This window comes from Mesoplodon bidens (assembly GCF_964165515.1).
Source record: "Mesoplodon bidens genome assembly, chromosome: 6".
NCBI lineage: Eukaryota > Metazoa > Chordata > Mammalia > Artiodactyla > Ziphiidae > Mesoplodon > Mesoplodon bidens.
The window spans coordinates 109345187-109370468 of NC_138162.1; the positions used below are offsets into that span (position 1 = coordinate 109345187).

Below are 25282 nucleotides of genomic sequence, written 5' to 3' on the forward strand. Positions count from 1 at the left end.
CTGGGTCTGGGTGGGGCTTTTTCAGCCATCCTGGAAGCAGGAGCCTCCAGGTGGTCTCTTTTTGGATACATGGCCCCGCCCAGAATTTTGGTTCAAGGTATTACTTTATTCTGACCAGTTAACACATCTTCTTCACTCTGCTTTATAGTCTAGAAAATTGTACTAAATAGGGTGGCCTTGCTGGAGCGTTGACTGGAAATGAGACGTGAAAATCTGTCCTTTTGGAGCTTTAAAACATGGGCTGTTACGAAGGGGACGTTGTCATTCACAGTGTAGTCTTGCCCACTCAAAACATTGCCCATCTCTACGCTACGTACCCCCTTCTTTCTCAGTCTTGTGACAGCCAGGCCCTTGATCCTTAATTTCTAGTTCTCTTTGTAAAGGGTACAGCTCATTTACACAGGGAGCCTGGGAGGGCCTTTTTGAAGAGGTGATGTTTGAGCAGAAGCCTGAAGGATGTGAGAGAATGGACCACGTACGTTCTGGAGGAATATACAGAGAACGGCAGGTGCAAGAGGCTTGTTGGGTTCAGGACATGGCAGGGGGACCCAGTGTATTGGGGGTGGATCGAGTGGAGAGTTTGAGCGGGTCAGAGGAGGCAGAGGCCAGCACATGTAGACCACGGTAAGGATTCCAGGTTTTATTCTCAGCGCGTGAGGGTGCCAGCAGAGGGTTTTGAGCAGGGAGAAATATGGTATGTGTGCGACCGTGGGGAAAAGAGCAGGAACAGTTCAAAGGCTATTGCAGTAGCCCAGGTGAGGGGTGCCAGCGGCTTGGACGGGGCAGTCGTGGTGGAGGTGGTGATTCAGAGATAAGCTGTCACGCCGCTCTGGGAGACTCCGAGGTCTCTGGAGGTGAGGCCAGAATGTGCCATGTTTCCAAAATGAAAACTGTAGAGATATGAGGTGATTTCTTTTAGCTCTTTTCCCTCTTTCCCAGCCCTTGATACTAGAATTGAACAAGGGGAGTTCTGTTTTGGGAACCGAATGTCATGCCAGCGTAGTTATTTTAGTACTGTGGCCCCAGTCGTCTACTAAGGAAGACTGGAAGAGAAACTGGCTGTGTCGTCAGCTCAGTCATTAAGATTCAGGCTTGGGCCTCTGCCAGCCGGGCAGTTACAGGCTTTATTTCTGGCTGGACCTCAGGCAAGAGTAGAGATAATTCTAAAGCCTTATTCTTTGGAAAGTTGATACGTTTTATTTTTTTTTTGTCTGTGCCCACTCTACCTTTAAAAATATTACTTGAATGTGTCAGATACTAATTTTCTAAATTTGTGATTTCTCCAGTTTCTCTAGGTCCAAGATTGTACAAAGTCTGGTGAATACACCAGGTATTGGTATGTCTGGGTTTTAAAAAATTTTTTATTTAATTTATTTATTTTTGGCTGCGTTGGGTCTTCGTTGCTGTGCACGGGCTTTCTCTAGTGGCGGAGAGCAGAGGCTACTCTTCATTGGTGCTCAGGCTTCTCATTGTGGTGGCTTCTCTTGTTGCAGAGCACGGGCTCTAGGCTCATGGGCTTCAGTGGTTGTGGCTCGCGGGCTCTAGAGCGCAGGCTCAGTAGTTGTGGCGCACAGGCTTAGTTGCTCTGCGGCATGTGGGATCTTCCTGGACCAGGGCTCGAACCCGTGTCCCCTGCATTGGCAGGCGGATTCTTAACCACTGCGCCCCCAGGGAAGCCCTGGGGTTTTTTTGTTTGTTTGTTTGTTTACAGTATTTTACTTAATAATCAGGTGGCTACAGTTATAGCTCTCTTTTTCTGTTTGAGAATGGGCTATGGCTGTGAAGAATTATATAAGTTACCAGAAATCAGAAATTAATAGCAAATATTATAGATGTGTGATATAAAGGAATTGCTGAAAAGTCATGTTGCGTAAATGATTTACTAACTGCCGTAAATCAGTTCTTTAGATAATGTTCCCCCTCTTAGTTTATATGTACTCTTTTTTACGAATTCAAAGTAAGGGATCTGAGACAGAGAATTTTATTGCTTTAGGTCACTTGACTAATTAATACCTAAATTAGAACTTAGGTATTAATTCCTAGTTCAGTGCATATTTTTCTTTTTTCACCAAATCTAAGTTTCTTGGAAAGGCACAGCGTGTGTGTGTGTGTGTATACATACACACACACACACTCATACATACATAGATACATAGTATATATATTTTACAAATTGAAGTAGGAAGAGGTTTTACTAATCTCATGTAATTGCTAACATTTTTTGAGCATTTTCAATGTGCTAGGTAGGCACTATGTCATGCTGTTTATATGCATTCTCTCATTTGGTGGTGAACCTGTAACCTATGCTGTTTTACCTACGTTTCACAGGGATCATTGGCAACTGTTTCTCTTATAAGTTGAGACAGTCTTATCTCATAACCTAAAACATATACTGGTTTTGTTTTATAGTGCATTAGACTCAAATTTAAAGTTATAAATGGAAAACCAGTTTGCTGTGTTGCCTTCTTATTCCTTTTCCTTCCTTCTTTGCATTTCCCAGTTTCTTGCCCCTACCACTCTGTTTATTGAATGAAAGAGCTCCTGGAAAAATCAACAAGTTTTGGTGCTGCTTCTTTTTCAGTTGTTCCTTTTCTGTTGCTAACTCTCCACCCAGTCACCTCAAGCTCTGTTTCACATGGGTCCTCACAAGTAGGTACACATGACCATGTGGTTCCTCTTGGACCTCATTTTCTTGCTTCCTGAGCCCTATGATGGGTTACTTTTTCAAGTTAGAGGAAAAGGGGGGGATGGAGGACAAAAGTTAGTTGTTGTTTACCTTTATTGCCTGTAGGATGGCTTGACATAAAGTTCATTCTCAGAAATGGATTCATTACAGAAGTGTACTATGCACATGCATGTATTGTTGGAGATTGTTGGGTTTGGCTGGGCAAAATTTGATCTTAAAGAGAAAAAGAACAACATTATACATGTATTTAAGTTGATGAATTTAGTAGGTGGCATTATGTGTTTGTATGGTGCTTTATAGTGTCCACGTACATTTTCAAATTTTACTACTTCTCAGGTAATGTTCTACTTCTTAGTGTTCTCTGCTCTTGATCTGCTGTATGACTTAGGTTGCTTCACTTAATCTCTTCATGTCCTGTTTTTCTTTCCTACCAACTTCAGAGACCTGCCTATGGCTCGTCATGAGCTGCTTTCCAAAAGATTCCATGTTTAGGTAGTTCTTCCACTTGAATCCAGGTTCATTATTCTGCTTCACTTGAGCAACTTTCACACTAAATTGTTGAGATGTTCCATTGTTCCTTGTAAATAGCAATAACTACTTACATTTTCATCCCTTAGATATTGAGATACTTGCTATTAATTGGGACTCAGACTTATCATGGTAGCTAATTAAATACTTATGATGTGAATTGATACTTGGCTAATTAATGTGGATTTGCTGATTCTGCCCGGATTTAGAAACCAAATGCCTGGTTAACACACTAGGAGAAAGGACCCTATTCGAGTAGCAGTTCTTTTATTATTCATAAACTCCAGAATTCCTCAAGAACCAGGCTGAGTGTTAATTGAAGATACTGATTGATTTTTTTTTTTTTTTTTTTTCTGTACGCGGGCCTCTCACTGTTGTGGCCTCTCCCATTGCGGAGCACAGGCTCCGGACGCGCAGGCTCAGCGGCCATGGCTCACGGGCCCAGCCGCTCCGCGGCATGTGGGATCCTCCCGGACCGGGGCACGAACCCGTGTCCCCTGCATTGGCAGGCGGACTCTCAACCACTGCGCCACCAGGGAAGCCCTGATTGATTTTTGATCGTGCATACGCTTTATACATTTGCACACGGTAGGGTTCTAGGCGGTGCTTGTTGGACTGTTCTGCTGATGATGAAAAGAAGGGCGCCTTCATGAATGATGGTGAACAGAGAACTAGGGAGACATCATCAGGGAGTGTTGTGTGTGGAACAGGAAAAATGAGCGTTAGTGAGCACCGCTTCTGGCCTGTTGTAGGCTGATGGATTTTTTTGCTATAGAAAACTAGATTAGATACTGAGAGGTTTCAGTATATCCAGTGTTTATAGTTTTGTTATATAAACTTCTCAAGTCTTTATTCTGTATTCTGAAAATAGGATGGACAGGGCCAAATTAGGTCCTATTTCCTGTTTCTTCGTTGATTCAGTCATTTATATAACACTTGTTGAACATCTGCTGCATGCCCGGCACTGTGCTCTGTACAGTCTAGTCAGTGTCGTGCCAGTATTTAAATCAATAACTTGAAGGTCAGTCTTCATGTTCACAAGTTACTAGGCTATAATCATAAGGCACGAAAGAAATAGCCACTGTTGAGGGAGGGGGGAGTGTTGTTTTAATTTGGAAAAAAACAAAATAACATCAACAAAAATGAGACTGTTTCCTAAATGTGACATATTACTTCTGGTTGACTCATTTCTTTCACATTTGATCTGCCGTTTCTCAGATCTGCCTTTTCTCAGATCCCTTCTCAGATCCTTAGAGGCCAATGCTGATCTGCATGTCTGCATTACAAATATTGGAATCTTTCCGTTGTTCTGATTTTGCTGCCAGAAATGATAACTTAGGTTGGTTTGCTTGGCTTTTGTCTAGCCATTAAACACTATAGCTCTGAAGCAAATTTGGTAGAAGAAAGCTTTTACTCCCCTCACCCTTTAATTTTAGTTTGTATTTGCAAACTTTGTAAGGTGGAAATCTCTTGGTTTATGGGGAAAAGGTGATTGTGCTCAAATTACGAGTTACATTTATTCAGAGTTTGCTTTACTGTCTCCTGGTGGTTGACTCTAAATCAGGGTGTCTCAACAGTGGCACAGTAACATTTGGGCTGGATAATTCTGTTTCAGGGGGCCGTCCTGTGCACTGTAGATCCTAGCAGCATCCCTGGCCTCCGCCCACTACGTGCAAGAAACTCCCCCCGGCCCCCCAAGTTGTGACAACCAACAATGTCCACAGATATTGTCAAATGTCTCTTGGGGGGCAAAATCGCTCCTAGCTGAGAACCACCACTCCGAATCCTTAAAGCAGACCTACTGACCACAGTTGTTTGTGAGCTAACCACAAGTAAGCTGCTGCCGTACTTGACTTGACGTTGTGTTTCTCTGAATCCTTAAAAGTTCTTCTGTTATTCTGATGGCTGTTGTTTCAGTTCCCTAATCCTGGGGATCTTACTGTCATCCCAGAGGAGTTGTGCCAGGATGAGCAGAGATGATGGTACATGTCGTGTATTCCTGGAATCCAGAAGACTTGTTCTTAATGGACCTGCCCCTTAATGGACTTTAATAGACTTTCTCAGAAAAGCTGCATGTGAAATCTAGGCCAACACATATTTGATATGAGGCCTTCAGCTCTAAGTCTTCCAAAGGACAAGCAGGTCCTCTTGATTGGATTTACTATGTAATTAGACAAAAAGTTTGGCTATGTTCTAGGTATCAAATCATGATCATGTTAGTTTTTAATTGTTGTTTCTTGTTTTTATTTATTTAGAAATTTATTTATTTTATTTATTTATTTTGGGCTGTGTTGGGTCTTCGTTGCTGCACACGGGCTTTCTTTAGTTGTGGCGATCAGGGCTACTCTCGGTCGCGGTGCGCAGCCTTCTCGTTGCAGTGGCTTCTCTTGTTTCGGAGCACGGGCCCTAGGCACACGGGCTTCAGGAGTTGTGTCACAAGGGCTCAGTAGTTGTGGCTCACGGGCTCTAGAGCGCAGGCTCAGTAGTTGTGGTGCACAGGCTTAGTTTCTCTGCGGCATGTGGGATCTTCCTGGACCAGGGCTCGAACCCGTGTTCCCTGCACTGGCAGGTGGATTCTTAACCACTGCGCCACCTGGGAAGCCCTTGTATCTTGTTTTTAGACTAAGAGGTTTTTTGTAGGCTTGTCAAGTTTGGCTGATAAACAACTTGCATTTTTGCACACAACATGGTGCTGTGACGATTTAGCAGAGAGGTTGCTTACTTACGTTCATACACATGACAAGTGGTAGAATTGGAATCTGAACGCAAGTTTTTCTGGTTGACTTCAAAGCCATGCTTTTTCTTTCCTCTGTACCAGCGCCTCTCAAAATTTAATGTGCATAGGACTCGGGGATCTTGTTAAAATGCAGGTCGGTCCTGACTTGGTAGGTTTAGGGAGGGCTGCATTTCTAGCAGAGTCCCAGATGATGCCCTTGTTGCTGGTCTTTGGATTGTATTTTGAGTACTGGAGCTCTGTACTATGTCCATGGATTGTTAATTGTGCTGTAGGTAATCCTCCTGGTGGTTAACTCACAAAATTGGTAATCTACAATTGAATATTCAAGAATTGGATGTTTCACTGATTTTTTTTCTCATTTTAAGCTATGTGTATTCCCTGGTAGAGCTGAGGGACAGCTTTACTCACCTGAACTGGCAGTGTTGCAGGTCTGTGTTAAGTGAATGCTGGGCACATTAGGACAGTCACATGAATGACCCGAGGGAAGCTTGTGGGGCAAGCGTTTGAGTGAACAGCTGCCGTAGTCTGCTGATTCTGGGGTGGGCGTTAGTTTACATTTTCACATCTCTGAAATTGGGTGTTTCCCAAGATAGACAGCATTTTGCCGTCACCAAGGTTGGCATTTGTCTTCGGCTACTTCTGGCCACCCTCCCACTCCCTGGGGTAGAGCCGGGCGGATACCACGGTGAGCACGTGGCCTTCTCCGCCTTCTTGCTCCTCTCTGTTTCCTGACCCAGGGTTCAGTGCCTGTGTTCTGTCACTGCTGAACCCGAGCTTGGGAGGTCTGGGCTACAAGCTCAGGGATTTTTATATTGGTCAAAAGTGCTGCAGGGCAGGGCTGCCCTGGTGGCGCAGTGGTTGAGAGTCCGCCTGCCACTGCAGGGGACATGGGTTCGTGCCGCGGTCCGGGAGGATCCCACATGCCACGGAGCGGCTGGGCCCGTGAGCCATGGCCACTGAGCCTGTGCATCCGGAGCCTGTGCTCCACAACGGGAGAGGCCACAACAGTGAGAGGCCCGCGTACCGCAAAAAAAAAAAAAAAAGTGCTGCAGGGCGGGGCTGCCCTGGTGGCGCAGTGGTTGAGAGTCCACCTGCCAATGCAGGGGACACGGGTTCGTGCCGCGGTCCAGGAGGATCCCACATGCCGCGGAGCGGCTGGGCCCGTGAGCCATGGCCGCTGAGCCTGCGCGTCCGGAGCCTGTGCTCCGCAACGGGAGAGGCCACAACAGTGAGAGGCCCGCATACCGCAAAAAAAAAAAAAAAAAAAAAAAAGTGCTGCAGGGCAAGATGGGTTTCTCTGCCTATTGCTTGGCTCTCTGTAGTAGCAAATCTGTTAACAGATTTTTCCTTGTCTTGGTAGGAACTCCTCCAGGACTGAGGCAAAGTTTTAAAAAGCTCTTTCGTAAACATTCTAAATGATAAACTATTTCACATCTCTCTTGTTTGGCAGCATTTTTATTTCTTGATGGTACACAAATTAATAATACATTTTCCATGGGGCTTTCGTTGGATGGGATTTATGAACTTCATCGACGTTTAGCAGAGAAGCACTGAGCTGGAGTCGGGGTTATTAGTTAGAGTCTAGCTCTGCCAGTTGCCGTCGTCCCCGTGAGAAGTGAAAGTTGACTGATGTCCAAGGCCCTTCTGGCTCTGAACTAATTGGATTCTAAGTGTGCTTGAGGGAATTAATTGAAACATGACGACTCTGCCTTAAGAACACAGAAGAAGTGATTACTTTTGACGAGGCTGGGGAGTGACAGGAGGCATCTGAACTGGGTCTCCAGGGGGAGAATAATTGTAGAGGAATAGGAGAAAGTATTTTAAGCTGAAGGGACAGGACTCGTGAGGTCGTGGGAGTAGCTTTGAAACGGTTCATGAACTTTTAGACTCTGGGTAAGATTACATTCCTTATGCTACGTGGAGGTTAGCCTCATCACAAGTAAAGTGTTTTGTTAAAAGTAAGATGACCCTTCTTGGCTTTCCAAAAAGATGACTGCTCAAGAAGTTCTCTTTGTTTCTGGTTTTTGAGAATAAAATGATGGTTCCTCATTAGCTGGATGCATTAGGTATAGAAACCATAAAAATAAAATGAGCTATCAGATTACTGAGTATGTTCATGCTTGTTTATTTGAGTTATCAGGGACAAGGTGAATAATAAAGCTACTACCTATGTTATAGTAAACTATGCTTATTTTAAAAAATAATTTTTAAAATCATAATGTAGTTCTACCATTTGGGCACTAATCTTTGTTTTGTGAAGAAGTTACTGCTTTTCATAGTGGGTCATTTTGGATAGAGATTCTTTGAATTGGGAATTTCTTTGGACACAAAAGCTGTTTTACCTGATCAGGTACACCTTGAAAGAAAAACCTCTTGTAAGTGTAGTCAGTGTTGCAGGGAGGAATTGGAAAAGTGAAGCAATAAGTAATTAACCTCAACCGGATGGACTGTCCTTTGTTCTTTTATACCAAAAAGAAAGGCCTTAAAATTGGGGGTCAGAAATGACATAGACTCAAGGGAGTTCTGAGTTTGGTTTTAAAGGGGATTCCAGGGCTGAGAATCATCATCTCAGTTCTACTGTGCCACCTTGTGTTCTCTTGGGAAACTTATTTTAATTTCCCTAGACTGTGCGGATTGCATACGTAAAATAATCCTCAGCTTTAGCTGGTTTCACAGAAAAATTAGTTAGCAAATGACTACAGCTTAAAATGTGAAATCTTTATACATTTGCTGAAATATGAGGCAATTTCTGTTCCGAAAAGGCATATGCTAGATTTTACAAGTGGTAGGTAAGCAGGCGAAATTATTCAGGATGTTGAGCCACAGTCTGCTTTGACCTAAAGGCAGTTTTGCTTTTGCATTGAATGATGCAGCCTTGACCGTTAAGTGCTTTTCCTTCCTCTTTACAGGTGGTCCGTACTGAGAAGAACAGTTTGAACAATCGATTCCTGCCCTGGAATGAAATCGAGACAGAGGCCATCCTGTCTATCGATGATGACGCTCACCTCCGCCACGATGAAATCATGTTTGGCTTTCGGTGAGGAGCTGATTTTCAATCTTGAAACACTTTTGTTTGCAAGTGACAGGAAACTAACTCCTAACTCAAAACCTGGATAAGGCAGCCAAATGAATTTCATAGCTGCTAGTAACTGAGACATCTTACTGGGCTTAAATATCCCACTTTGAGGGAACAGTACAGGTGAGAGAATGGAGTAGATCCATTCTCAGTAGGGCCACTCAGAGTGTGTCCTGGACTGGTACGCCGGCCCATGAACAGTTGATTACCTGTCCACAGTGAGGTAAGTACAAAAATTGAGAGTAGGCATTTAGAAACTTTAAAATGCTTTGATATTTACCATGACATCCAAGTGTGAACTTTTTTCTTGTAATTCATGTTTTGGGTAACATTTATTGAGTATAATTCATACATGATACAGTTCACTCATTTAAGTGTACCATTCAGTGGTTTTTAGTATATTTACAGAGTTGTGCAACCATCACCATAATCTAGTTTAGAAATCTTCATTACCCCCAAAAGAAATCCTGTACCCATTAGCAGTCATTCCCCATTTTTCTCCAACTCCTCTGAGACCTTGGCAACCATTAATGTACTTTGTTTCTCTATAAATTTGCCTTTTACAGACATTCCGTATACATGGTACCACATAATATGTGCTCTTGGTAACGGGTTTCTTTCACTTAACATAGTGTTTTCAAGGGTCATCCATCTTGTATGGATGTACACATTTCGTTTGTCCATTTATCCATTGATGGACATTTGGGTTGTTTCTACTCCTTGGCTGTTGTGATTAGTGCTGCTGTGAACATTCACGTACAAGTTTGTATATGAACATTTCCTTTCTCTTAGATATATACCTTGGAGTGGAATTGCTGGATCATATAGTATCTCTTCGTTTAACATTTTGAGGAACTACGCTCCTGTTTTCCAAAGTGGCTGCACCATTTTATATTGTACCAGCAGTGAATAAGGGTTCCATTTTCTCCACATCCTTGTCAACACTTGTTATTTTCCATTTTTTTATTTATAGCCCTCCTACTGGGTGTGAAGTGGTATTTCAATGTAGTTTTGATTTGCATTTTCCTAATGACTCATGATATTGGCTATCTCTTCATGTGCTTAATAACAATTTATATATCTTCTTTGAAGAAACGTCTATTGAGATCCTTTGCCCATTGTTATTTGGGTTGTGTTTTTATTATTGAGTTGTAAGAGTTCTCTGTATATTCTAGATCCAAGTCCCTTATCAGAGATATGATTCACAATTTTTTTCTCCTATTCTGTGGGTTGTCATTTCACTTTCTTGATGGTGTCCTTCAAAGCACAGAAACTTTTCATTTTAATGAAGTCCAGTTTGTCTATGTTTTCTTTGGTTACTTGTGCTTTTGGTGTCATATGTAAGAAACCATGCGATTCATTTTTATTGTATTTTACAAAAGCATGAATAAGCCAGGGGAACAATACTTGTTTGCCACAGATATTTTGAGAAGCACTGGAGTAGATATCCTTGGAGATCTTGTTCAAATTAAGTATAGATCCAGGATGGAGAACTCTTTTTCTCTGTGCTTTTCCATTCACTGAAAGCCTGGCCTGACCTCTAGCTTCCTTTGGTTTAAGTGGATAAGTGCAGATGCTCAGATGAAAGGAGCAGCGGCTTTATTGCTGTATTTGTCTTAGGTCCATCTATAAAGAATTATTTGACATATTTCTGACAAATCAGAACATCTGTTCTTCCTCTCCCTCACCCAGCCTGTCATTTCCTTTGACTTCTTCCTCCTACTATATTATTGAGGCAGGATTCTGTTGTTAGCAGTGATAAAAATCCCACTGGAATGTGTTCCTTTGTACCATGACCGTAAGAAGCCAGCTCTCTTTACTTGTTTTTATGAAAGGAAAAAAAGCCATGTGATGGTTCCAGAAATGGGCTTTTGCCATCACAGTTGTCGTTATTGGTGGTGGTGGGGAGGAGAGGGAAGGTGGTGTATTTCTGATACAGCATGATGCAGTCTAGAGCATGCTAAAGGACTGGGAGCTGTGAACAGAGTCATGGGATGTTAACAGGAGAATTGCCAATCAGCTCTAGATCCCAAGAATGATTAGATAAAGGGTCCTGCTTTGATGAGTTTGAAGCTTATTAAGATAGCTGGCACTTGCTATGTTCTATGGCTCTTGATTTAGGAAGATTTTTTAAAATTAATTTATTTTTGGCTGCGTTGGGTCTGCGTTGCTGCACGTGGGCTTTCTCTAGTTGCGGCGAGCAGGGTCTACTCTTCGTTGCAGTGTGCAGGCTTCTCACTGCGGTGGCTTCTCTTGTTGCGGAGCACAGGCTCTAGGCGTGCAGGCTTCAGCAGTTGTGGCATGCAGGGTTCAGTAGTTGTGGTGTGTGGGCTCAGTAGTTGTGGCACGCGGGCTTAGTTGCCCCACAGCATGTGGGATCTTCTCAGACCAGGGCTTGAACCCATGTCCCCCACATTGGCAGGTGGATTCTTAACCACTGCGCCACCAGGGAAGTCCCTAGTAAGATCTTTGATCTTTTCCATTTGTCAACAGATTTCCACGTGGTGAGAGAATAATAGGAAGCCTTATGACTGATGATATTGAGTATCTTTTCATGTGCTCAGTGACTGTTTACTTCTTTGGAGAAATGTCTATTCAGATCCTTTGCCTTTTTATTATTGAGCTGTAAGAGTCTCCTAACAGTCATTTGAAATTTGAGGTTTAGCCTCTGGTTATAAGACTGGTGAATTATCTCTGGCTCGACTTCTAAAACTTTTATTGCCCTGACTCTTTTCTCATTTGTTTGGGCATCCTTTGATCTAAAAACTTTGTTTTCGAATTAGAGTTTTCATCTTTTCCAGATTAGATTTTTAAGGAACCTCCATACTGTTCTCCATAGTGGCTGCACCAATTTACATTCCCACCAACAGTGTAGGAGGGTCCCCTTTTCAAAAAGATAAATGCACCCCAGTGTTCATTGCAGCACTATTTACAGTAGCCGAGACATGGAAGCAACCTACGTGTCCATCAACAGATAAATGGATAAAGAAGCTGTGGTATATATATATACGATGGAATACTACTCAGCCATAAGAAAAGAATGGAATAATGCCATTTGCTGCAACCTTGATGGACCTAGAGATTATCATACTTAGTGAAGTAAGTCAGACAGAGAAAGGCAAATAACGTGACATCACTTATATGTGGAATCTAAAAAAATGATGCAAGTGAATTTACTTACAAAACAGAAGTAGACTCACAGACATAGAAAACAAACTTATGGTTACCAAAGGGGAAAGTGGGGGGAGAGATAAATTAGGAATTTGGGATTGACAGATATACACTACTATATATAAAATAGATAACGAGGACCTACTCTGTAGCACAGGGAACTATATTCAATATCTTGTAATAACCTATAATGGAAAAGAATCTGAAAAATAATATATATATATGTATAACTGAATCACTTGTAAATCAACTGCACTTTGATTTTAAATAAATAAATAAATAGAAATTCTCCCTCTGGCAAAAGATAATATGGATCTTGGCAAACTTCAGCTTAGGAAGGAAGCAAGGAAGGAAACAGATATGTTCTTCAGGGACAGATAAAGAGACCCAAGAGAACTGAAAACGTGTCTGTACAAAAGCAGTACATGAATGTTCATAGCAGCATTATCTATAAGAGTCAACGAGTATAAATATGATTCTACTTATATGAGGCATCCAGAGTAGTCAGATTCATAGAGACAGAAGGTAGGTGGTGGCTGCCTGGGGCTGGAGGAAGGCAAGAATGCCGAGTTAGTGTTCAGTGGGTCAGAGTTTCAGGCTGGAAGGTGAAGAAATTCTGGAGATTGATGATCATACAACAGTGTAAATATACTTAATGCCACTGAACTGTACACTTGAAAATGATTAAAATGGTAAATTTTATGTTACGTACATTTTGCCACACACCAAAAAATCAGTTGTCAAAAAAAACTAAAACAAAAGAAGTATAAACAACCCAAATGTCCATCAACCGATGAATGGATAAACAAACCGTGGTGTATGCATACAATGGAATATTATTTGGCAACAAAAAGGAATGAAGCTCAAGGGTGAACTTGCTACAACATGGGTGAACCTTAAAAACAGGCTAAGTAAAATAAGCTAGTCACATAATACATGAGTCCATTTATATGAAATGTCCACAACAGGCAAACCTGTGGAGACAGATAGTAGATTAGTGGTTGCCATGGGATGGGGAGGGGGAGAATGGGGAGTGACTGCTAATGGTTATGGAGTTTCTTTCTGGGGTGATGAAAATATTCTGAAATGAGGTAGTGGTGATGGTTGCAAAGCTCTGTGAATACACTAAAACCCAGTGAGTCGTACACTTTTAAACAAGTGAGTTTTATGGTCTGTGATTTGTGTCTCAGTAAACTTTATTTTTAAAAAAGGTGATAGTGTAAGCTGTGTGAGGAGGGATGGGGTTGTGGACTGGGCGGTAGGTGTCTCTTCCTGGATCCAAGTATCTCTGTCATCTTGGCCCAGAATTGTTTAATTCCACCACTGGGTCTGATATTGATCTTTTTTCTCTGTATGCCATTGCTCTGCTTGGAGGTTTCTTTTCCAAAGGGAGCTAATCAAAACCTTTTTTCCTTTACCATGGTTTGGTACACATTCCTTAATATTTTATTTTGGAGAGGAGGAAAAGGCTAACATAATATCATAGAAACATGGAATTTGGAAAAAACTGTTGTTTTAGATGGTCAGGAAGCAAAAATCTCACCTTATTTTTTAAATACATTTTTTGATTATTAGTTGATTTTACACTTCATTTTCTTACTGCATTTCAAATCATTTGGTTCTTAATGAACCAGAGGGAGAAACATGGAAATATAACCAAGAAGGATGAGACTGTCTTTTTGTGTGATGTAGTCCGTATTACTTTAATGTACTCAATATCTTTAATATACTGATCTTTATTCAAAACCATTTGCCTAAGTTTTGAAGATCAGAAAAATCAGTTTTAAATTAAATTAAATATTAGTAGTAACATGACCTTTTGCTTCATTCAGGTAACTTATTAATATCGTTTTGAGTCTCATAGGATTGCAAGAAAAAGAAATCATCGTTATTTAAACTAATGTAAATATTTGAGTTGTCAGTTTTTTTTTAACTTGACTCTATTAATATGGAAATGATGTGCCACAGTTTGTGCCATGAGAAGGTTGAATTGACGCACTTATTTCAAAGGTGATAGTATGTAAATCTGAAATGTTAACAGAAGAATGTTAGTCGTGACTCACATTCTTCAGTGGAATAGTATCTTGATTTCGTTATTTTAAAATTTCTCTTTAGTTGTTTGGCAACGTTGAATTTATCGAGTGAATTTTCTTTAAGTTTGAGCTATAGAATTACCTTTGAAACTTTTTCCCTAACATATTTTGTAGGTAATTGGAACATTAACACAGTTAAAAAATAATTCATTAAAGATAAGGTGTACTGGGAGTTCCCTGGTGGTCCGGCTTCCACACTTTCGCTGCCGGGGCCCTCACTTCCTGGTCAGGGAACTGAGATTCCACAAGCCGCATGGTACAGCCAAAAAAAAAAAAAAAAAAAGAGGATAAGGTATACATACCAAAGCATGATCTATGATACTGCACATAGGTTAAAAATACTTAGTGCAGCATAATTTGAATATAATGTTAAGGAACTGGTTATGTGTAACACTTTTATACTTAAATTGATAGCATTATTTATAATTGATATTTTAACATGCCTAACTTTCCAATTCCACTGAGACCTTACTATCTAAAACTCCTGATGCCTCATCCCAAGGACTTGAGCCTTTACTTGCATTTGTCTGGAGCTTGTGCTTCCATGCTGATTTTTTCCTTATTATTTAACATAATTAATACCTAATTGGGCAAAGACAGCCTTTAACAAATTGGATATGTTGCCTTTTGATATCATGTAGCAAAGGATAGTCTACCTTATTAAAAACTGTATATATTGACTTAAATCAGCCAAATCTGATAATTAAAATATTGTTTCGCATTCTTTCTTCTGCTGGTATTTCGGGACTAGTAGGATCAATAAGCATTTGAAGAGATCAGTATGTTTAGGAGTATTGATAGAGCATTTCGATATGCCATTGGTATTTAGTAGCAATCCTCACATTCTGTAAATGTCAAAAGGTATTAAAACATCTTATAGCTTTTTAGGTTAGCAATTGGGAGTCAGTTTTAGGAGATAAATCAGGACAGAGGTAGGGATTTGGGTGGGATGTGGCAGAAAGCCCATTTAGACAGCTGCGAAGTTGTGATAGAAGTTGTAGTGTCTCATCTGTTGGACTAGATTAGTCGCTTTCAAACTTAATAGGAGAGGAACTCTTTTGAACTGAAATCTTATGTGTTTTAGCAGTTGAAGTTCCACAAGTGATGAAGGGGTTTCTTAGGCAGTTTAAATCTCCGTTGGGGTGAGGTGGAGTGGGGAGGTGAGGGTGTATTGTTTACGGGACCCCCGAAGCACTTCTGCAAGGATGTAGGGTGCTGTGGAACATAAGTGCTTTCAGAAAGCTCTATGATTTTAGCCTGTGAAACTGATTTTATTTGTTGTACCTTACCTATACATTTGAGGATGTTATAAAAGTTTATCCTGGAAATGTTGAATTCTCAATTCATTTCTTGCATTTATGAAGTCTTTCATTTGTATGGTTCTGTAGACCACTTCTTTTCATGCTGTAGGTTTCTACCTGAGCTCTGCTCAAATCAGTAATTAAGACTGTTGCACCTAACTCCAGGCAGCTGTCTCCTACTTAGACCAGTGGTCTCTAAGCCTTTTTTTTTTTTTTTCTTCTGGCCGTGCCATGCGGCATGTGGGATCCTAGTTCCCCAACCAGGGATCCAACCCCAGTCCTCTGCAGTGGAAGCGCACAGTCTTATCCACTGGACCAACAGGGAATTCTCCTCTAAGCTCTTTTTTATAGTGTACCCACTCAGTAAAAGAGAAGTTAAGTATGCAATACACATAAATTATATATAAGTCCTAATATGTCATACACATTAAAAATAAAACCTTTTTAGAAATTAAATAAGATTAAAAATAAATAGATATAAAAATCATCTTCTTCCTGCTTCTTAGCAGATTGCTATACTTATCCCATTCTGGAGACCTTTAATGCCTTAGATCCTTAGATCCTTTCTGTGTTAGTCCACCTTTTTCCTTCTATAAGGGCTGGAGAGATGCTGGCTGCCAGAAGTTAGAGGATCAATAAGTAGGTACTTATTAAGGAAGCTGTGGGTGACGCTGTTGGTTTATTTTTTTATGGCCATGTGGCTCGTGGGATCTTAGTTCCCCAACCAGGGATTGAACCTGTGCCCTCAGCAGTTAAAACACGGAGTCCCAATCACTGGACCGGAGGGAATTCCTGACACTGTTTGTTTTTATCCTTTTTATCTTGTGATTGACTTGGTATATACAGTTGTTTGTTATTTTTTTAAAGAAGTAACAGCTCAAAGAGTCAGAGTCTGCAAAATAGAGGCAATAATTTTAAACGTTTCTGATAACCTTAGAGCTTTGTACTCAGGAGTGTGCATATACTTGTGTTTTTTGAGGGTGTGGAGAGAAGCACGGGACCGCATTGTGGGTTTCCCTGGCCGTTACCATGCGTGGGACATCCCTCATCAGTCCTGGCTCTACAATTCCAACTACTCCTGTGAGCTGTCCATGGTGCTGACAGGTGCTGCCTTCTTCCACAAGGTAAGAAAAAGCTGATAGGTTGACATGAACTTGGTAGGAGTTGAGCCTTTGGGGGGCAGTGAGATGCTGTTCTAAAGTTAGCTTCTTATATATCCCTTCTCTGCTAGAATTAAGTTATTTCTGTTTTTAAAGACAGTGATCAAGATGATTAGAGCAATGCTGGAATAAAATGTCCGGATGAGAAGGCTGCCTGTATAATGGCACATAGGTCAGTAGGAGAATCAGTATATCTTCCCGGGCACTGGCTCTCCCTCTGTAAAATTGAGGGCATTGGGCCAAAATGTTGTCCAGTTTCCCCACAACCATTCCAGACGTGACCTGGTCAACAGAAGGCTGAACCTGGCCCTCTTCTGACTCAACCACCTCTACCCCAAGCCCCACCACAAACCTCTGTCTGCTGGGGCTCTGCAAGTTCTAGCTGATTCCTTAGAGCTTTTAATTTTCATGTCGCCTCACATCCTGGTTTTCGTTGAAAATTCACTGTGCACATCCTTCCAGTCATTACTCCTCTCCTGTACTCTTGTCGCTAAACTGCTCTGTGTTCTTGCTCCTGACTCATCTTCCCTCTACGTGTCATCTGTTCTATAAAGTAGAACTGGCCACATGTGGCTACCGAGCACTTGAAATATGACTAGTCAGTGTTGAGATGTGCTCCACGTATAAAGTACGTAGCAGACTTTGAAAACTTAGCATGAAAGAAAGAGTGTAAGCTATCTCAGTAATTTTTTATATTGATTGAATGTGAAAGTGCAATTATTTTGGATACACTGGGTTAAATAAAATATATTACTAATTAATTTTACTGCTTCTTTTTATTTCTTAAAAACGTGGCTACTAGAGAATTTAAAATGACACTTGTGACTCGCAGTACAGTTCTGTTGGATAGTGCTGCCATGTACCTTCCCTCCCAGGTCCTCCCTCTGGGTTCTGAAGAATCCCTATTTTGAGGTCGCCGAACTGCCTACACCCCCCACTTCACAGAGTACCTCCTCCATCTCCTTGATCTGATTGAAACCTGACTTGTCTCTGAGGACAGTGCTTTCCTTTTATTCCTTCCAGGGCCAGTGATTGAGGCTACTCATTTCCCCCGATTTGTACTTTGGAGCAAGGTGTAGAGAACCATTTGCACTGCTTACTGGTGACACTTCTAGACAATTACTTCTCACCTGTCATGTAAAATCTCATTTGAGGTTCACGGTGTCTGTCTTGTTGCTCCATCTGCCAGCCTCCCACTAATCATCCCTTCATGATCATCAGAGATGTTAGCACCTGGCCCATCATCCTGACCTCCACTCCATGCCCTCCTGGAAGACCCATCCAGTGCACTGTCTCCCTGTAATTGTTGAAGTATCACAGGGTTCTACTTCTGTCTAGTGCTCTTATTTTTTTAATTTAATTTTTATTTTATATTGGCGTAAGTTGACTTACAATGTGTTCGTTTCAGGTGTACAGCAAAGTGATTCAGTTATGCATACACATATATCTATTCTTTTTCAGATTCTTTTCCCATATAGGTTATTACAGAATACTGAGTTAGATTTCCCTGTGCTCTACAGTAGGTCCTTGTTGATTATTTTATATATAGCTGTCTAATGCTCTTCTTACTTTGTGTGTTCCTTAAATGTTCTCTTGTACTCTCAATGTCTTGTGGCTTTTCTTAGCATCGGTAAGCTGGTGATTTCCGTCCTTTTATTCCAGCCATGGCCTTTCCTTGAGAGCTTTACTCGTGTATTTAATTGTTTTCACGACATCCCCTGTATGTCCCTCTGGTACTTCAAGCTGAACTTTTCCCCAAAAAGCTGATTATCTCTCCCCCCACCCCACCTTCAAATCTTTTGTCCCTCATATATTTCACATCTCAGAGGTGGCATCTTGCAAGTCTCCTCAGTTTTACCTTAAAAGTCATCTTACCAGGAACATTTTGAACCAGCCTTAAGAGGTCATTAAACTCTCGCTTTTTTTTTCTTTTTAAAATTTAATGTGTGAAGCTGTTAATGCTCATCCCATTCTTGAACTTGGCTCTCATGATTATTTTCCAAACTTGTGGGCTTTGGTTGGGCTGTGAGTAGAATTAGAAAGCATCAGGCTGAGAAACCACACCTAACTAGGAGTCATTTATTTTCACACTGGTCATTTGAGAAAGAGCCCCCAATTGTAGCAGTGCATACTCACACCGTGAGAATTTACTTGTCTTCTGGAAAGTCCACCTTATCAAATCTCTGATTGCTCTTTAAAAATGACAATAGTCAGATCCCTTTACTTTTTTTTTTTTTTTTTTGTCTTTTCGTGTTTTTTTTTTTGGCCGCGCTGCGCAGCTTGTGGGATCTTAGTTCCCCAACCAGGGATCGAATCCGCAACCCCTGCAGTGGAAGCACAGAGTCTTAACCACTGGACCGCCAGGGAAGTCCCAGTTCCCTTTACTTCTAAGTAGTAAATAATTGACTTAATAAAACTTAGGTTTGTTTGTTTTTTCTCTTTGAAAATCTAGGGCAAGGTTTAAAAACTAGCTGCCCTGAAGCCTTCTGTGGTTACAGATGTTTATTTAGCCCCCTGGTGCTGTCCCATACACTGCCAGGTTTTAAAAATCAGAGAATTTTACAAAAAGATCTGGACCTCAATGAAAATGAAGATCAGGTCATACTGGAGCAGGGTTCCTGCCTGGCACCAGCTGGCTGGAGCTGCATACCCACCGTTCCCTGGAGGGAGGACACGTGTGTGCTTATTTGTCCCATGACTGTATTTTTCTTACACCCATTTCTTTAACATGTCTATGATTTATTTGCCTTCCTTGTTTGACCCTTGAAAGCAACTAAGTTGGTCATCCCTAATCTAGAGCAATCAAGTTTTTTTTTTTTAATCCTAAGTGACTATCAGTAAAATACTTTGGTATCTCACAAATGTATATATTTATTTATAAATTATAATATGCATACTACTATACTTACAGAAATTTTTATAAGGTTGAGATAAAGATGAAAGAGTTTCAAAATAATATTCTCACTAAATTCTTAAATTTTAGTGAAAGCAATATGATTGAATATGCTTTATTATTATTATTTTTTTTTTTTTGCGGTACGCGGGCCTCTCACTTTTGTGGCCTCTCTGGTTGCGGAGCACAGGCTCCGGACGCGCAGGCTCAGCGGCCATGGCTCACGGGCCCAGCCGCTCCGCGGCACGTGGGATCTTCCCGGACCGGGGCACGAACCCATGTCCCCTGCATCGGCAGGCGGGCTCTCAACCACTGCGCCACCAGGGAAGCCCTGCTTTATTATTTTTGAAAATCTTGATTCGACACTGTGTATTATGGCAACTCAGAGGTCTATTTCTAAATTAAGCATATATTTTTTTAATTTAACATCTTTAGTGGAGTGTAATTGCTTTACAATGTTGTATTAGTTTCTGCTTTATAACAAAGTGAATCAGCTATATGTATACATATATCCCCATATTTCCTCCCTCTTGCGTCTCCCTCCCACCCTCCCTATCCCACCCCTCTAGGTGGACCCAAAGCACTGAGCTGATCTCCCTGTGCTATGTGGCTGCTTCCCACTAGCTATCTATTTTACATTTGGTAGTGTATATATATCCAAAATTAAGCATATTTCTGATACTTGGTTTTAATCACTGCCCCTGGAAGAAATACCTTATTGCCATGCTTCCTAAGTTGTGATACTTATCCAGCATTTTGTTGAAATTGGACTAGAATTTCCATCTTCTACGATGCGTTCAGTTTTTTTTAGCAAACTAATGAGAAGATGTTACATTTTTATATTTTAGAGTAGGTTCTAAATTCACTGAAACTTTTTATTTAGAAGATTTTTAAACAGGTTACAGAAGTTTTTCTATATTTTAAAAATGATTTTTGGCATGAAAAAATCACATGATAGTGGAAATACTTCTATACATTTGTTTTCATAATGCTTTCTCTGTATATTTTTAAGTCAGTTCTTTCTTTTTTCTTTTATAATGTCACATTTCCCTTGATAAAGATATGGATTGTATTCAATTAATAAATATTCTTATTAGCATACTGATGACAGTCACTGGCCATTTAAAGGGTACACAGATTTTAATCACCTGTCTTTTTGTAAAAGAAAAATGTGTAATTCATCTTTTTGTTTGTTTGTTTGTTTGCGGTACGCGGGCCTCCCACCGCTGCGGCCCCTCCCATTGTGGAGCACAGGCTCTGGACGCGCAGGCTCAGTGGCCATGGCTCACGGGCACAGCCGCTCCGCGGCATGTGGGATCCTCCCGGACCGGGGCACAAACCCGTGTCCCATGTATTGGCAGGCGGACTCTCAACCACTGCGCCACCAGGGAAGCCCTAATTCATCTTTTAAGTTCACCATCTCTTAAGTACTTTGCCACAAGATAACCAGCAAACCACTTTGTGGTACAAAAATTTTATGATTATTTCGCTATATAGATTCTACTATTTAAGGTAGTAAGATATATAAATCAGTTTTATTAGGCACCTCACCTGTTCATCATCCGCATATTGCAACACATCACCATTAACATTTGCTGTTTTATGGCATTTGCCCATTTCTGTGGTGTAAATACTCTTACCATGGCTGAGTTCAAGTTATCAGTATGAGTCAGTGAACATGGTATTTGGAAGAGATGGGCAGGTCCGTGCCAGTTATATAGTATTTTCACCATACGGATATGATAGACATAAACAGCCTCAAGATGACAGTTAATGTGGGACATCCCTGGCGGTACAGTGGTTAAGACTCTGCACTTCGACTGCAGGGGCCACGGGTTTGATCCCTGGTTAGGGAACTAGGATCCCGTATGCCATGAGGCATGACCAAGCAATTAAAAAACAAGAAAAAGATGACAGTAAATGTAATAAATAATTGTGAAATGTATTAATTAGTTAATTAAGAAATGATGAGCTTTAGATATTTATTGGCTTTTAATATAACTTTTAGTATAACTTATTTAATTGTAAGTATATGTAATTATATTTTTAATGGCTACTTTTCATAACAAGCTCACAAAATTCTTAAATTGTCTCACAAAACCCCTGAAAATTCAGCAGTCGACATTCACTGGGGGGTTTGAGCTAGCGCAAACCATTCTGTGGGCCTTGCAGGGCATTTGAAGAACTTAGGCTTTTACTCTGAGTGAGATGAGAAGCCTTTCAGGGGTTTGGAGTAAAGGAGAGATGAGCTCAGCTGGACTTGTGTTTTAACACGATCGCTCTGCTGTGCTGAGAATGGACTGTAGGGAGGAAAGTATGGCAGCAGGGAGGCTATTTGGGGGACTGTATGAATACTGCGGGCCAGAGGTGATGGTGGCTTGGAGCAGGGGATGGCCGGTGCCAATAGTGAGAAGTGAGGCACGGAGGGATCGGACGTCTCATGGCTCAGTGACTTACTGAGGTCTGAGAAGATAACCAGGCTTTCCCCCTTGCGTATCCCTTATTGCCTTTGTCAGAGAGAGAGAGAACGCTGTTCAACTGAACTAGTGTCCCACCTAATTTGATAAATCTTTATATTGTTGCAGAATCACTATGGTACCAAGGAGATTACACGATGTTTTGATTCTCAAAGGGGGTGATAAGGGCAATTTGGACGGGCTGATTCTTCACTGCAGAAGGTCTGCCTTGCAGGGTGTTTAGCATCCCTGGACCCGACTCCCTGAATGCCAGTGGTGCTTCTCAGTAATTGTCATACCCCACCTGCCCCCATAACACCCTTCCTTCTGAGCATATTTTTGCTGCAAGCTAAAGAACTGTGGCCTCTGACAAAGTATGTGATTCTGTTTCTACCCCTGACAGTATTATGCCTACCTGTATTCTTACGTGATGCCCCAGGCCATCCGGGATATGGTGGACGAATACATCAACTGTGAGGACATCGCCATGAACTTCCTCGTCTCCCACATCACTCGGAAGCCCCCCATCAAGGTGAGGTCCTTCCACTTACGGGACTGGGGGCACACGTGTACTTAATTCACTTATTTTGTAGTTGTGCGTTGGGTAACTCAGCCATACCTTAGAGTCCTCATCCATAAAATGGGGACGATGACGCCACCAACTAAATAAGATCATCTTAGGGTTAAATGAACTGTTCATACAGGGGCTCTTCACTTCCTAGGCGTAAATGGATAGAAATCAGAGGGTTTGGAACTTGAAAAATGTTACATCTTTAATTTTCACTAATCTCAAACTGGCATTTATCCTTTTTATCAGTTATGAAACAGGCTATAATTCATAAGAGTATTTGCAGTACCTGTGATCTGTCACCAGCAGAACTCATAGGTATTTTCATATCACGTTACATTTGTTGCCACATCTCGAAGTATTGTTCATGTTCATTACTGCTTTGAAATTATGGTAGTTATTAACTTTACCATAGATCTTGTTAACTTAATAAGATAAAATAATAAAAGAGTGCACATATTTCTATATTTCAGTATAACTTGTTTCCTTTGTAATCTCACGTATTTTATGCATTTAAAAGCATTTGAGGAGTGCACAGGCTTCACCAGATTGCCAAACCAGAGTGGCAGCGGTGTCCATGGCACACATAGTTTAAGAATTTCTCAGTTAAGGTGTGTAAAGCTCTAAGAATAGTGCCTGGCACATAAGTACTTTATAAGGTATTTACACAAAAGCAAAAGTACCCTCAAAATTCTAGAAATTTGAGTTCTGTTTTTGTCTTTGAGTTGGTGAATAGATTTGACCATAATATAACCAATTTCATACTCAGTGTACAGAAAGACCAGTTCCATCACCCTCTCTGTCATTACTGCAGGTTCAGACAAGTGAAAGGTCCCCTGGTGAGAGTTAGGGTAGGCCTGGTAAAGGCCTTGTAACAATTAATACTAGAGAATCTGTCCATTTAAATTAATAGTATTTATGACTAGGCTCTGTCAGTGTTTATGCTATGGATTCACAGCTGATATCCTTAGGTTAATGTCAAAAAGGTGTATTATTTAATTTTATAAAATAGTAAGTTTACCTTCATGGATATCATAAGTCCAATGAGTAAATAATAATTGGGTGCATATTTCATTCTTCTTACATTTTGAAAGTAAGTTCTAGACTAAGTAACCACTAGTGTGGCTCAGGGTTATAACTTAACTCCTGAATTACCCCATAGTTTCTTCGACTCTTTAGCCTTCTGCTAAAGCCTCACAAAAGAAGAATAATTAGCAAAATGATGCACCAGATTGTGTGTTTTTTAAACTGTGAATGATGATAGTATTTTTTATATAAAAATAGCATGTTTTCCAGGTACAGTGGTAGATCTGATATTAAACAATGAAAAGCATTCTTCTTTGTAAACTTTAAGGTAGGGAGGCAAGGGTCTTAGAAATTAATGACTAGTGCAATTTTCTATTCTTTATTTATCCTTTCTTGTGTAGCCAGGGACTGGACTCCAGCCAAGACGTATGCTTTCTATTTCTCCCTCCCTAGTAGATCAGAAAACATTATCCATGAAAATTTAAAGTATCTGAGGGATTAGGTACCTAATAATATCATCAGTCACTTGACGCACTCACAGACATGGTGCATTTTTCATCTTCATGGAAGCGTGTTTGTTATATTATTAGGCCAGTGTTTCATTAAACATCTCTTCAGTATAGAGAGTGAGATGGAAATAATTTGCACATGGTATACATAATTCTTCCCAAGTGAAAACTTGAAAAGTAAGTAGCCTCTGAATTTTCTTGATCTATGGAAACATAAGAACAGTTCAAGATTAGGATGACTTTTTAAATTTTATTTATTTATTTATTTATGGCTGTGTTGGGTCTTTGTTTCTGTGTGAGGGCTTTCTCTAGTTGCGGCAAGTGGGGGCCACTCTTCATCGCGGTGCACGGGCCTCTCACTATCGCGGCCTCTCTTGTTGCGGAGCACAGGCTCCAGACGCGCAGGCTCAGTAGTTGTGGCTCACGGGCCTAGCTGCTCTGTGGCATGTGGGATTTTCCCAGACCAGGGCTCGAACCCGTGTCCCCTGCATTGGCAGGCAGATTCTCAACCACTGTGCCACCAGGGAAGCCCAGGATGACTTTTTAAAGTCAAAGCCTCAATAAGTTGAGCCTGTCTTCAAATTCTGAGTTAATTCCCTCAAATTCTGAGTCCAGTTATTTACTTCATATTATAGAACCAGTTTAAGCTGAATATTTTCATTAACTTACCTAGTTTTGTCAGGTATATGTACTATTTTATGTTATAAAATAGTAATTTTTTTTTTTGCTTTAAATACTTCAAATTGTCACTGTCCCCTCCCTTGTTATAATTAGGAAGGCATGACTTTTATATGATAGCAGTATTCTTTCGATAATGTTAATATCTTAACAATATTGACTAAATAAACGGAGTTAATTTCATATTTTTGCTTTGAATAATATACTGTTATCTTTTTGAGGAGGAGAAAGATCTAGAATGTAAATAGGCTTCATTCAGAATAAAGGATTAAAAATTCATAAAGCATTGAGAAGATAGATGGCTGGCTTAGGGGATAAGGAAGTAGAGAGAGGACGCATAGGTAAGCATCTTAATATTAATGTTGAGTAAGTTCTCAACATCTAGTAATGATTTTCCTTA

The 25282-nt window shown here is 40.8% G+C and overlaps 1 protein-coding gene across 2 annotated transcripts in view; it reads left to right on the top strand.

The window, feature by feature from the left end:
• The window catches only part of EXTL3 (exostosin like glycosyltransferase 3), a 65408-nt gene that overhangs the window by 27199 nt on the left and 12927 nt on the right, over positions 1-25282 (top strand). For both annotated transcript variants that reach the window (XM_081237004.1, XM_081237003.1), the window contains exons 3-5: positions 8861-8988; positions 16572-16716; positions 22505-22633. In XM_081237004.1, coding sequence (XP_081093130.1) covers positions 8861-8988; positions 16572-16716; positions 22505-22633 — 402 coding nt within the window. The remainder of the gene's footprint in view (positions 1-8860; positions 8989-16571; positions 16717-22504; positions 22634-25282) is intronic.